A 14,703-nucleotide genomic window follows, 5' to 3' on the forward strand; every position below is an offset into this window, starting at 1 on the left:
GTACCAAACATGTTATGAAATATATATTTTATAGAATTTAGCATCTTTTATACTTTATATTATTACAGCAAAGAACTCTCCATAACAGTCTATTACAGTGGAGCTTTTTCAGTATCATAGGACCTGTTTAATTCATTCCATCGGACTGAAAACTGCGTATGTGTAATCTTGTACATGAATATAATATTCTGAGATCTAAGTTTTATTATAAATACTTCAGCTACTTTGTTTTTTTGTTTTTGTTTGCTTTAAGTAGGCTCCACACTCCTACTCACAACCCTGAGATCAACACCTGAGCTGAGATCAAGAGTCCGAAGCTTAACCAACTGAGCCACCCAGGCGCCCCACTTTGCTCTTTTATTATGGAACCTAACCAAGCAAGATCAAGTCTTTTGAGTTTCAAATTATTACTTTTTTTTTTTCCTTTCTAAAATCAGCCAAATTTTGAAAGGGAAAACATTTTGGAAGTCTTTACAGAGTAAATTTTCTCTTTTTAGAATTCTTTCTGTAAAATTGGCAGGAGCAGGGACAAGTCTTAGGAGTCTGTGCTAAAACTATAAAAAAAAATTTTATAATGGCAGGTTTGATGATTGGTCTTAGTTGTATGTTTTTGCTGATCTCAAAAGCACTGATAATAATGAGGAAATAATGTTTTATATAACTAGGCATGGATAAATGCAGAACCCAATAATATAGTATCATTTCTAAGTTTTTTGTTTTTATTTTTTTTAGAGAGAGAGCATGTGTGCGTGGGGAGTGGGAGAGAAAGAATCTCAAGCAGTCTCCACGCCCAGAATGGAGCCTGATGCGGGGCTTGAACTCACGACTTGAGATCATGACCTAAGTTGAAATCAAAAGTTGATCACTTAACAGACTGAGCCACCCATGTGCCCCTCTAAGTCATTTTCTAAAAGTTTAAAATAAGAGTATGAAAGGGCAGTATATGGTCAAAATATAGTTGTTTTTTAAGCAACATAACCCTCCAAAAAAACAAATTACCCAAGTTTCCTAAATATGAAATATAGAAGTACTGAAAGTTACAACCATGTGTAGGTCATAGTGAACTGCTGAATATCTTCACAATCAAAAATAATTTAAAATCCTATTAAAAATAAATTCCACATTTGGCATTCCTACTTTGAACTTCTGGGTTTTCTAGCTGTTTAATTAACCGCCTCACTTCCCTCCAGCCCCCTATGTGGCCCGCCTCCCCCCCCCATCAACAACTACAAATCCATATCCTCTTCAGGTTTCTACATCCTCAGCTAAAGACAAAGAACAGAAGCTAAAAGGAAAAGTAGGGAGATAAGAGATTAAGTTTCTGTCCTTCCAGAGAAGTTCGAAACAGATGGATCCTGGAGATGCTTTAGAAAAAGATAGCATTCTTCCCAGGTGAACAAGCTACATTTGAGGAAGTTCTAATACGCATTTATACTTAGGATTTAAATATACTTTGCATATTATTAACTTTCAAAGACATAAATAAGAAACATGTACTAAAGTATAATTTCAGGATGAGGAAAGTGTTCCTATTTTTTGTAGATGAGTATAGGTCATGGCATGACTTTGGTTTTAATTTTAGCTCTTTAAAACTTTAATAGCTTTCATACAAGTGTCTCTACATAAATAGAAAAAATACTGGGAATGTTAATGGGGAGCGGGCTAGGATAAATACCGAAGAATGCAAATTTTTGCCAGTAAGTTTTGGAATACAGAAGTTGTTTCTCTTTATAAGTCCTTTTAACTTTTCAAGACGCATTAATTTTATAAACAAACTGGAGCAATTGTTTCTATCAGAAATATTTTCTGCATGAATACAAAGACTTTTTTTTCCCCATTTGTACCTGAAACTGCAACTTGGTAACATGCTCAGTAAGACTGTGGAAATGTCAAGTCCTAGTGCTAACAAATCTCAAAGTCAGAAAAACTCTACGTTAAGATGGCCAGAATCTCTTTGATTCATTCTATTTCACTTTATTGTTACACTTTAAACAAGTTCAGAAATCTGGGGGGTTTCTGGCTACTTGAGTAATCAACACACGGCCAACCGAAAGGAAGCAAATGGAAGTGGGAGAAATGCCCGCCTCCTGAACTGCTCTGCCCTTACGACCGTGATCCCTTCCACGCCGCGCTCTGAATGCCGACACAGCGCTGCCATCTCTCCCAGAAGCCCCCCGGACACCGGAGCAAGGCAGAAGAACTTAACCTCAGATCCTAGTTAAGAGCAGGCAAGCAGCTTTAACACAGACTTGAGGTTTTGGTAGGTCTGACATTATCTAGAATCCAGGCTTGAATCTTGTAAAAAGTTTCCAAACAGCAGAAGAAATTAAAACAGAGATACCAGAATTAAAAACATCACGTGAGACAACAAACACAATTCCAGTCCTAACCAAATTGCAACCCTTTCATTATAGCTTGAGGTATTTTTAAATATTTGTACAAGCTTATTAGCATTCACAGTTTCCAGAGTTGCTTTTTACTGAGATAGCATCAATGCTCACAATATTTGACTTTCCGACGTAAGTTTTCATATACCAGACTCTCTGCCCCCACACTCATGGAAATACCAGACAGCTAGCTATTCAGTGGCAGAAAATGGTTCTTGTAGTAATAAGCGTTCTAGTTCCCAATTATTGTGCTATTCTTAGGATGAGATTAAAAAAATAAGAAATCTGCAATTTATATAAAAGGAAAACTTGCTTAAACTTCTGAAAGCAAGTTCAGTCTGGTGGAGGTATATAAGACATTAAATAACAGAGTCAGATTCTTTCTTAAAGATTCCAGGTGAGCTTGGCAACAGAGAGTTCTGATTCTCCAACATTTTCTCCATCTTTTCTCCTCCGGTGGTTTTATCAATCTCTCTTTGCTTCTTACTGTGGATCCAGGGGATAAAACAAAGGACAGCACCTCCAATAAGGGGAGGGATTCCAGCGAGGTAGAATGCCACATCATAGGAGCCCAGCTTGTCACGAAGTAACCCTGGGAAGGGAAAAAACTGTCACCAAGAGAGAAGAAGGGTGGCTCTTAGGGGTCTCAGATCAGTCACACATTTCTTAGGAAATGGGTCTGAAGTATAAACCTTTTCTGATATGAGAAAGGAAAAGATCTTAGATCTTTAATCTTATCACAGACTACAGGCCTATGGGTTTGCGTACCAAGATATTACATGGAAAAAATATTTGTAACCAAGCTTTGGCTTTTTCCAAACCATTCAAAGGGCTTTGGGGTATTCTGACCCAGGTCCTTATTTCAGGGGTCCTTATAACGGTCCTTATTTCAGGGGAAGGTGGATAAACCACCAAGCTGAAACTTCTCTCATACACACATACATACCTCACAGTGTCTACATTTCAAACCTTCTTGGGCCTATTTATGAAATAACATGAAACTATTTAAAATTAGAATTCAAAATCATGAAAAATTATAAATCTGAGAGTTAAGATGAAAAAGTTTGTTAAATATACTTGTCAGCACATGGGAGTAAAATGTTTGGCACTCTGATAGATCCTTGGGCTCTGCTTCTTAAAACTGTTATTCAGAATACTCCTTGTTTCTAATTTCTCTAACAAAATCCAGACTTTTTTTTAAAGATTTTCTTAAGTAATCTCTACACCCAACATGGGGCTTGAACTCCCAACCCCTGAGATCATCAAGAGTCACAGGCTCTACCAACTGAGCCAGCCAGGTGCCCCACAAAACCCAGGGTTTAAAAGTTATCTTAGTGTTTTTAAACTTTTGTAACTCTTACTATAAAACCTCACCTATCTGAAATGTCCAGGGAACACAGTGAATTGAGTATCAGACTTTTTGCAATAAACAGCTGAGAATTTGTCCAATTAAGTACTGACACATTAAAAAGGTGTACATTTATTCTAGACAGAAATCTAAAATATACAATGTATAGAGATACAACTTTCTTATCTTCTGAACCAGAATATTCTGTATATAACGAAACCCTTCCTCCTTCTGAACACTAATTATCGTGTCTGACTATAATCCTGTGATCCCTCAGAACCTCCTGGTGAGCCAAGAGCTTTCCGAGGCCAGCTGCGGCGTGCTGTTCTGCCTAACTTCGGAAGTTTCCAGTTATCTCCCTTGTCATTGGTCTGTTCTCAGTTATTTCTAGTCACAAACACCATTCCTACCAAAGTGCGGCTTATAATCTGCTGTAGACGTGGAAACCCTAAAAATCTAAGCTTGTAAGGTGTAAAAATAGTGTAAGTAGTGTATTACCTGGGGGACAGGGGAAGGGCTGGAGGGTTCTCCCACAGGGAGTCTGTGACCTTCAGTGACTGCGTGCTTGTTCATGACTAGGTTCCCAGTTCGCAAAGTTGCTAGATGTGTTGGTTCTGGACATAAGAATGAACTTTCACTGAGCCCCTCACATGCCAGACTCAGATGACAATACATACATTTGAATTTTATCCTAGTTTTATCAAATCTAATAACTCAGATTGGCACCCAAGTAATATTGAACATGAGGCACCTTTATACTATTCAGAAGATTTCTAAAGGTGAAATTCATACAACATAAAATTAACCATTTCTGTGGCATTTACCACATTCACAATGTTGTACAACCACCACCTCTATCTAGTCCCAAAATATTTTGATCACACCAGAAGGGAATGCCATACCCATTAAGCAGTTAGTTATTCCCTAATCCCCCTCCTTCCAGCCCCTGGAAACCACCAATCTGCTCTTTGCCTCTATGGACTTAGCTATTCTGGATAATTCATATAAATAAAATCTTACGTATGTGACCTTTTGTATTTGGCTTCTTTCACTTAGCATAATGTTCTCAAGGTTCATCCACCTGGTGGCATGTATTGGTACAGTACTTCCTGCCTTTTTATGGCTGACTAATATCCCATTGTATAGCTACACCACATTCTGTTTATCCATTCATCCATTGATGGACATTTGAGTTGTTTCCAGTAAATGGTATTTTCCATTAATTATTTATAGGGGGGAGATATGATCTCTTACACAAAGCATACATATTTAGAAATCTTTCAGAATCTTCATCTCTTTTTAAAAAGCAGCCATGTTTCCATTTCTCCAAAACACATACTAAATGAAATACAGCAATTGTGAAAGCTTAAAGCCCAAAAGCTTACAATTAAACATGTTATAGAGTGTGTTATGTACCAATAAGGAGAAGAGGGACTCCTCAGCAAACTTTTTCAACATGTCATCCAAGGCTGGTCTTATTAAAAATGTTATCAGTAAGGCACACACAAAAGCAAAAAAATGGTAACCAAAAAATCGTAATATATTTTCCATATAGTAAATTACTGGAGAATCATTATATTTACCTGCAATAGGTGGGCCGACAGTCATGGGTATAGACATGAATCCAAGTAGAAATCCAATTGCTTGAGAAACATCCTGGGGGCCAACTAACTCAAAGGCAATGGGGGCCATAATGGAAATGAAGCATCCATCGAAGAGACCCATGATGAGGCAGACAGCAATGAGGGCCCCAAAGACCCTACATAGGGGAATCATCATGGACATCAGACCAATGAAGAGAAAGGAGAGTACCTAGGACAAGACAGCACAGTGTCAACTCTGCTCTCAGGAAAAGTGAGTGTTACAATTACTGAGCAACATGCTTAGGACTTTGGGCCGACTATTGGTTAGTTGCCTCCCTGGCCCAATCCACCTTGATTTTATATATATAATCAACTCCCATAATCATCTCCCCTAAGTTCCCCTAGCACTTTCTCAAAATTTCCATAAAGGGACAAGAATAAAATAAGTATTTTTACATACTTACTTTCCCTTCCAGCCTGTAAGTTCTTTGAAGTCAGAATCTGTACAAAAGTCATCTTTGGACTAGATAATCTAAGGTTTAAGAATCTTACACCTGGTCAGTACTCAATAAATATTTGTTCTTTGAGAATCAGCTCAAATTCATTCATCAAACATCCGATTTTGAAATTGTATATACTCTACTGGTGTTAGTCCTTTGCAAAAGGAGAATATGCCAGCAAGATCAGTACTTCATATCACAGAGCTTCCAGCTTGGGGAATACGATGATGGAAGGTTTAGCTATTTAAATAATTTAGAATATGTTGCCTGCCAATATTCCAGACATATTCCAGATATGCAGACCAAGTGAGAGATTAAAATAAGTAACTATGTGTATTACATAAATATGTACTGAATTTTGATTATTCAAATTCCAATTAAGTTTTGACTGTCATAGGAAATACGTATAATATGTAAATGAAAACATAAACATATTCTACTAGAACATCCTAAGAGCTAAATTATGTAATCCAATTTTACTTGATAATGTAAATCAATCTGATTATCAAATGATATTTTCAAACACTGTCTTCTGATGATCCAGCACAGATATACCCTATTTAAGCACCCAGAGTTAAGGCTGAGAAATATTCTGAGCCACGGAACACGTTCATTTAACGGTAGAGTAGTTAATAGAACCAGACTCTTGATTTTGCCTGCCATTGGGTAGTTTCTGTGCTCTGTGCCGTATACTATGCCACGTGAATAAGCCCTGGTTCCTACCCTTGGGTTGTGGGGGGACAAACATGGAAGATGAGTGCACATCAAGTGTTCTAGATGTTGCCACAGTTGTATATTCAAAGTACGGTGGGTGCAAAAAAGGGAGCAGGCAATTCAGTAACTTTTTTAGGCAAAGAACTAAATAAAACTTGACAGTTCACTAGTCAGCGGAAGAAATGTTTCAAAAAGCATCAGCCTTTTTAAAAATACGTGTACAACAGCAGCTATCATTTACTTAGTGTTTATTAGATGCCAGGCACTGTTCCAAGCACGTTAGCTAGCGATCTCCTAACAACTTTATGAGGTGGGTACTAATGTGATGCCCATTTTATAGCTGCAGACAGTGATGCTGGGAGACGTTCAGTAATGTGCCTAAATGTGCCCACCCGGGAACCCTTGGTCTGCACAGGCGGTAGCAGCCAGCAGGAGGAACTGCTCCCAGAGGGTACCTCCAATGACGAGGGGGCTGGGGAGGAAGGGAGAGAGCATACAAAGCAGCCATCTGGGTCACCATCTTCTCCTGTTTTTCCGAGGGCCCACAGGGCCCACCAAGCTTGGGTGCTCGCCTCAAGGCAGCCGCGCACAACCTCCTAGGGGTCAGGATTTCCTGCTGTGGAGGAGTGCAGGGATGAAGGAACAGCAGCGGTGCCGAGCTCTCCAGCTGACCGTGACGCAAGCGGTCCATGGATCCCACAGTAAGAAACACGCTCTTGAAAAAGTGTCAAACTCCAGACTGGGTCTCTTTTTGACACCATCATCCCATACAGCTGAGTGCATTTTTCTTCTTCACTATTAAAATATGACTTTATGGTATAATTATTAGTTTAAGACTCTGAGTTAGTTATTGGAAAAGTCTGGCACTTCACATTTTCTAAAGAACACAATCTCCCATTGTCCTGATTTTTTCTTCTTTTTTTTGGTTAAAGATTTTATTTATTCATTTGTGAGAGAGAGGGGGAGAGCATGAGTCGGGGGGCGGAGTGGCGCAGAAGGAGAAGAGGGAAAAGCAGGGATCATAACCTGAGCTGAAGGCAGACACTTAACCGACTGAGCCACCCAGGCACCCCTTTTTATTTTCTACTTAAACATTTTCTCCAACCCAACTTCAGTGAAAACACATGCTTAATTTCTTTGCATGGGTAATTAGTGGGCTTGCAGCCTGTTAGGTTGGAAAGAACTAAGGTTCAGAGGAACAAGACCAGGTTCCAGCTCTCTGTGACCTTGAGCAAGTAAAAAGGCTTCCCGATGTTTCCCATCTATACAAAAAGATCTAAAAATAAATAGAAAGTAGAAAGTGATTTGAAATTCACAAGTAGGTAAATGACAAGGAGTACTGTCATTGATAAACTAACCACACTTTAATTGTCTTAATTATACATACATTTTTAACTCTACCTACAAACACAAAAGCAGAAAAACATGGAAAGTTATTTGAATCTTAGAAACTCATCTATTATCACAAACTCCAGAGAATCTAGAATAAAACTTCAGGACATTGTGGGGCCACATTCCATGGATTTAATTGGTAAAGCCACCGACCAAACATTCCCAACCATGCCACTGTAACTATACTAGGTTACCTTTCAAGAATATTTTTTCCTTTGAATATGTTTCCTATTCCTTTACTATTTTGTTCAGTAAAAATCTCTCCCAAGATAAGAGAACCAGAGTGAATTATTGAAAGCCTAGCACACTACTTGGCACCAAGTCAATTGTGCTCAATAAATGAATGTTTTTCTCGGACAAATTTACATAACATGAGACCCAGGTGCTTTACTTCTGGTAGTTATCCTGATTTTTCTATACATTTTTGGCCCCTTCCAGTTTTTGTTCTTTGGTTAGTTTTGTAAAAAATAATTCACTCAGGGCGCCTGGGTGGCTCAGCAGTTAAACGTCTGCCTTCGGCTCAGGTCAGGATCCCAGGGTCCTGGGATCGGGCCTCACACTGGGCTCCTTGCTTGGCGGGAGGCCTGCTTCTCCCTCTCCTTCTGCCTGCTGCTCCCCCTACTTGTGCTCTCTCTGTCAAATAAATAAAATCTTAAAAAAAACTTAAGAGTTTCAGATTTAGGGGTGTCTAGTGGCTCAGTCAGTTAAGCATCCGACTCTTGATTTGGCTCAAGTTACGATCTCAGGGTCATGAGATCCAGCCCTGTGTCGGCTGGGCTCTGCACTGGGCGTGAAGTCTGCTTAAGATTCTCTCTTTCCCTCTCCCTCTGCCCCTCCCCACCTTTCAAATTTATTACTATATATTTGAGCTTATAATTTCTTAATACTTTACCTGACTACGAGTTCCCCTCAGGTAAAACTATATTAACTATATTCTCTTTTTTCAATTATTTGACAATAATTACTAGTTTTTATTCAAAATTGTTAAGTTTTAGTAACTTAAATAGAAATTGTTATTTAAAAGTAAAATTTCTTGGTTTTTTGTTAAGAATTGAGTTCATAGGCATTTACACATTTATCCTTTTAGTCTCTCTCAGAAAATAGCTGGTGAACTGTTCATACGGGAGTTTCTGTACTTCATCACTTCCCCAAATAAATATTGATCCATACATCAAATATTGATTTGTAAATACTGGGCTCCAGTTTGAAAGATAAATAAATTTAATATTACTACAATCTTCTTTCCCCTCCTCAAACATAGCAGCTCTGGTTGGATTTAAATGAGGTATTCAAAGGTCCCTAATTCTCTTCTAGCCTCTGGCACTGACATTTAATAAGGCATTGACAGTTGAGATGTATTTCCTGCTTTTGTTTTCTTAAAATCATCCAAGGAAATATCTTCTGTCACAATATTATAGGTTCTATTATAGAACCCCTTGCTTAAGTTAGTTTACATACTTAAAGAACAAAAAAAATTGGGTTTTTTTGTTGTTGTTGTTTTATCCATCCCCATTTCTATCACAAAGAGAACATTCTTGGAGAAATGTCTGTTTAAGTTTTGCTCAGGAATCTAAGTATAGCTCAAGAAGAAAAATGAGCTGCACGTGAATAAGCAGAAGGCGTTTTCAGAGGCAGACACACAACTGGCCACAGTTAGATTCAAGTGTTGCTCCTACAAATTTATTCACTATAAAGTTTCCAGATTTTTCCAGCTAGGAACCCAGAGCAGAAAGCCTTTAACCATTATTATTCCAGATAATGCAGTTCAGTCATCTCTTTGCTCAGCATTTAAAACGGTTAGGCTGAAAATACCTGGAAACCAAGACCTTGATAGAGTTTACATTCAGAACTCTGAAGCAAAAGCGTGAGACTCCTGAACAAAAAGTTGAGTCTATCTATCAGCAAAGGTCTCTGGGGCACCTGGCTGGCTCACCTGGTGAAGCATGCAACTCTTGATCTCAGGGTTGTGAGTTTGAGCCCCATGTTGGGTGTACAGATTACTTTAAAAAAATTATAAGCAAAGATGTCTAGTTCGGGATAACCAAGGTCTCCTTTCTTGAGACCTGTTCCAAATCAGGATCTGCTTCAGTATTTGATAGACTATTAAAACATAATCAAAGGAAGGATTTATTAATCATGCACTCTGGGCTGACACTTTACATAAGTTGTCACCATGAATCCTCACCGCAGCCCTTGGCCGGTTCTGGAGACAGCTGGTGACGAGAACTGGGGTGAAATCGTGTCTCACTCCAGAGCCTGTGCTTTTCTGCTCTGCAGCCTCCCAGACCCAAGATGACTGTGACCAGAAATTAGACCATGTGGGAGGTTGTGAAGTGTGTTCTGTGCCCAGCTGCTAGGAGACGGGGAGGGGAGAGAACCATCACAGCCCCGTGAGGTTGGGCTGTCACAGACAAGAGCAGGGAGCAGGTATGTCCGCACCACCAGTGACGAGAAGGTAAGGAAGGTAAGCAGTGGAAGCTCCAGCTCTCAAAGGCGAGGCCAAAAGGCAGCCAGCCAGCGAGGGAAAGAACGGTGGGAATAAGCAAACAGGCAGAGCTGGAGTTGGCTGCAGCAGAGAACAGCCAAGAACCAAAAACCACACTGAATGGTTGGGAGTTGGGCAGGGGAGCCAGGAAAAAGGAGAGACAGAGGCAGGGAGTGATATAAAGGAGCAAGTCCACATGGGTTGGGCCTGTGGCACTCTGTTCACAGGCGGGGCCCGCTGGTGGCCCCACAGCCACACGGCCCACAGAAGGCCTTCTGCCTCCTTCACAGGCCTCTCGGAAATGCAACCCCTCCCTGTGACTCAGCACACACTACTGTGGAGAAGGGATTACTGCTTCCAGCCCAGGAATCTCTCCTCCACATACAACCACAGTGACTTTAAAATGTGAAATCAGGGGGCACCTGGGTGGCTCAGTCGTTAGGCATCTGCCTTCGGCTCAGGTCATGATCCCAGGGTCCTGGGAACGAGCCCCACATCGGGCTCCCTGCTCGGCTGAGAGCCTGCTTCTCCCTCTGTCCCTCCCCCTGCTCATGCTCTCTCTCTCTCAAATAAATAAATAAAATCTTTAAAAAAAATAAAAAAATAAAATGTGAAATCAGGGGCGCCTGACTCTTGATTTCGGCTAAGGTCATGATCTCAGGGTCGTGAGATTGAGCCCCGTGTTGAGCTCCACGCTCAGTGGGAAGTCTCCTTGAGATTCTCTCCCTCTCCCCCGACTCAAATAAATATAGCTTTAAAAAAAAGATGTGAAATCAGACCACATCATTCTCCAACAAAGACCCACTACACTTAAAGTAAAATCTCTTCATTTTGGCTTTTAAGGTCCTGTATAATCTGGCCCTTCCTAACTTTCCAACCTCTTCCCATGTCACTCTCCCTGTCTTCTTGAGTTCTTCATTTTTCCTGCCCCCAGTTTTGCTCCAGGAACTCAGGGGCCACGCACGTCGTGTGTGCATCACCCCGCCAGGGTCTAGCCTAGAGCAGAGTAGACACAATCTCTGGAAAGAATGAAAGGAAGCGGAAAGTCTGTAATGCAACAAGTGTCCATTAGAGGGTTCTCTTGACCCTTGAGAACAAGACCAACTGATCCACAACAATATCCACAGCTGGGTCCTAATAAAAGGGGAATGATCATAATACAGTAAATGCTTTCAAAAGTAGCACTCTACCAGCTATGGACACTTCCTTCCCCCATGTGCCCAGACTCCTTTCTGCAGCTGTCTGCTGGGACCTACACACAGACACCCGCAGTGAGGCCGCCTCTCTGTTCCTCAGGGTTCACACCTCTAAGTGCAAGTGACCACGATACCGTCGTCAGAGGGCTGGGGTGAGGAATACCAGAGAATGCACGTCTGGCACATGGAAGTACTCAATAAAGGGTGGATGCTGTTATTTCAAATCAATCAATGGAAGTTACTTTATCTGTAGTAAATGCCTTTTCCAATCATTTTCCTGCACCCAAATCCCACTTCTCCTTCAAGGCCCAACCCAAATACTGCCTCCCATCTATAGAGTGAGGAGACACACTCAATGCCCCAATCTCTAACTGCCCCCTCCCGGGGCTCCCCTTCACCTTCGCTTCAGAGCCAAGCTTTTGGGCAAAGTAGTCCACATGGCCACTTACTCAGTGATCATGATCCATCTTTAGCACCTGCCACTCCAGTGAAACTCTGCAGCTAAATCCAGTGAAAACCTTTTAGTCTTTAATGTGCTTGCCCTCTCACTAGCTGCCAACACTGCTGACCACTCCTGTCTCTGAAAACACTCTGTGCCCTGCTTCCTTCCCACCAGTCTGGGCACCCCTTCCATTCTCCGCTGCACACCCCGCTCCTCCGCTCCCGCCATATAGCCCATGGATGCCGAAGTCCCACGGGTCTCTGAGACTCTCTCAGGAGCTCCAAACCCGGCTTTCCCACAAACCCCACAAATTTAAAATGGCAACAACGAACTGAGCATCTTACTCCATTACTGAATTATTGATCTTAATGAAACAACACAACCATCCACTCTGTGACGGGAGCCACAAATCTCAGACCCAGCTGAGGTGGCTCCATCAAACTCTCATTCCCAATATCCCTATTTTACACCCTGTCTGATTCCAGTGTTTCTGCCTTGGTTCCTCCTGCCTAGACTACTTCAACAGTCTCCAACTAGTCCCTCTGCCTCCACTTTTTTTAAACAACAGCTTTATTGAGATAATAAATTCACCTACCATAAAAGTCACCCCTTTAAAGTAAATAATGAGTGGGTTTGAGTTAACAAAGTCGTACCACCATCACTAATGCCTAATTTTAGAATATTTTTATCACCCCAAAAAGGATCCCCATACCCTGTAGCAGTTACCCCCCACTGCCTCCTCCCCCGGCCCCAGGCAACCACAAATCTACTTTGTCTCGTGGCGCTGCCCATTCTGGCCACTTCCCAGAAAGGGAGCTATACAATATGTAGCTTTCTGGGACTGTCTGCACTCTTGCCCCTCCTCCACTTCATTCCACCCTACACAGTTCCTGGATTAAGCTTAATAAAATACAACTCCTATCGTGTCACTTCCTTGGTTAAAACCCTCTTATGGCTCCTGGTAGATTTCAGGATAGTGTTCATCCTCTTCCTAACCTGGCTCCTGAGCCTCTCCCTCCAGCCAATTTAGTGCTCTCCCTCTATTCCCTTTCTCTCTCCTTTTGTTCAGTTTCCCAGACATAATATACTGTGTCACACCTCCACCTCCCTGCCCATGTGGTTTCCTCGGCCTGGAACACACTTCTCTGCTTTATCTATCTGACTACCACTCACCTCTTAACAGCCCACCAGCCCAGGAAGCCTGCTCAGACCCTCGCTAGTGATTCAGATGTTTGGAGCCTGCGTTTCTATGGCACCCATCTAAAATAGTCATTATTCCACTGTGCTGCAACACTGTTTTATCTGTCTACCCATGAGACCATTAGCTACTAACTGAGGGCACAGATCATGTTTCATGCTTCATTTGCAGCATTCAGCCCAGTGTCTAGCATGGAGGAGTCATTTAAGAACTTGTCAAATGAGTGTCAGTATGATCTTGGAATTAGCATTAGTTTAGTGCACCCCTCTCAACACCCAGGAGGCAATCCGCAGTAAGAAGTTCAGAAGAAACACACCCCCCTGAACTTCACAAGATATTGCAAAAGGCGCATGACTATGAGAACTGTGCCAAAAATAAAACATTCTTCTTAGGAAAAGCAACGGGCAAAAAACATTCTGATTTGGTGGAGTTCCATGACAAAACAAATAAGATTGTTTGATCGCCAATGTCCCATGTTGAAAACCCAAAACTCATAACCAATTTTGCCCTTGAAAAACTGCTGGTAGAAGTTAGGTTCCAGAAAATATCTGTCATTTTTACAGAAGAATTTAAGCAAATAAATACGTATAACGAGACATAAGGGGATAAAGATAATTTTGCTGGGGGAAAAGTGGCTTAAGAAAGTACCTGAAGATAAACCTTCTTCACACCAGGCACATAATCTGCAATCCTGCCAAAGAGCAGCCGTCCAACCCCTGAAGTGATGCCAATGCACATGAGAACCACCTCTTTATTTTTTCCATCTTGAAATCTTTCATTCACATGTTTCATCTGTGGACCAAAGAGAAAGAGGCAACACTAAATACGGTAGGAAAAATTGACAAGTTTTGACACAAAATGCCTTTGTGTCTCTACAATGTTATGGACTCTCACCCCCTTCCAAATCCAAATATTTATAAAATTTCTTCTGTGATAATTTTTCATCAGAACATATGAAGACAAGGCTAACGTGATTTAGCTTGCATAAAAGAAACAAGAATCCTTATGCGAGGTCTTATTTCAAAAACGCGTTACCAACACACATTTTGTAAGTTGACATTGAGCCATTAGCTAAAGGAAGAGAACATACTTTAAACATACCAGACAACCTTGCTCTCTCAAGGTCACCTAAGGACCCAATTATCTGCTCTCTTAAAGGCAATTTAAGGCAGTTTCATATCTTCTTGGAGAACCTGAACCAAACTGACAGCCCTGAAATAAGCTGTGCTGGAGCTTCCAGGGTAAGAGCGTAAGGGTCCCTACCTGTGAACCTGCTTGTGTGCCATCAAAACGGACAGATCCAGAGGCAGCTGAACGCAGCTGAACACAGCACTTAGAAGAAAAGCCTCTTAGAGAGACTGCTTGGGTTCAAGTCTAGGGTCCATCCCTTATCAGCCTGATGACCCTGAGTAAGTTCTTAACCTGTAAGTCCTCAGTTTCCTTGTCTATAAAATGGAG

At 41.2% G+C, this 14,703-nt stretch overlaps 1 protein-coding gene across 2 annotated transcripts in view; it reads right to left on the minus strand.

The window, feature by feature from the left end:
- Nucleotides 1-1,953: 1,953 nt before the first annotated feature.
- The window catches only part of SLC16A10 (solute carrier family 16 member 10), a 114,250-nt gene continuing 101,500 nt past the window's right edge, over nucleotides 1,954-14,703 (minus strand). Inside the window, exons 4-7 of one of the 2 annotated variants that reach the window (XM_078054862.1) lie at nucleotides 13,894-14,037; nucleotides 5,319-5,547; nucleotides 4,234-4,349; nucleotides 1,954-2,979 (exon numbers count right to left, since the gene is read on the minus strand). In XM_078054862.1, the coding sequence (XP_077910988.1) occupies nucleotides 2,701-2,979; nucleotides 4,234-4,349; nucleotides 5,319-5,547; nucleotides 13,894-14,037 (768 nt within the window). In that variant the 3' untranslated portion in view covers nucleotides 1,954-2,700. The remainder of the gene's footprint in view (nucleotides 2,980-4,233; nucleotides 4,350-5,318; nucleotides 5,548-13,893; nucleotides 14,038-14,703) is intronic. The other variant, XM_078054863.1, reaches the window with a different exon arrangement.

Source organism: Halichoerus grypus, chromosome 9 (genome assembly GCF_964656455.1).
Source record: "Halichoerus grypus chromosome 9, mHalGry1.hap1.1, whole genome shotgun sequence".
Classification (NCBI taxonomy): domain Eukaryota; kingdom Metazoa; phylum Chordata; class Mammalia; order Carnivora; family Phocidae; genus Halichoerus; species Halichoerus grypus.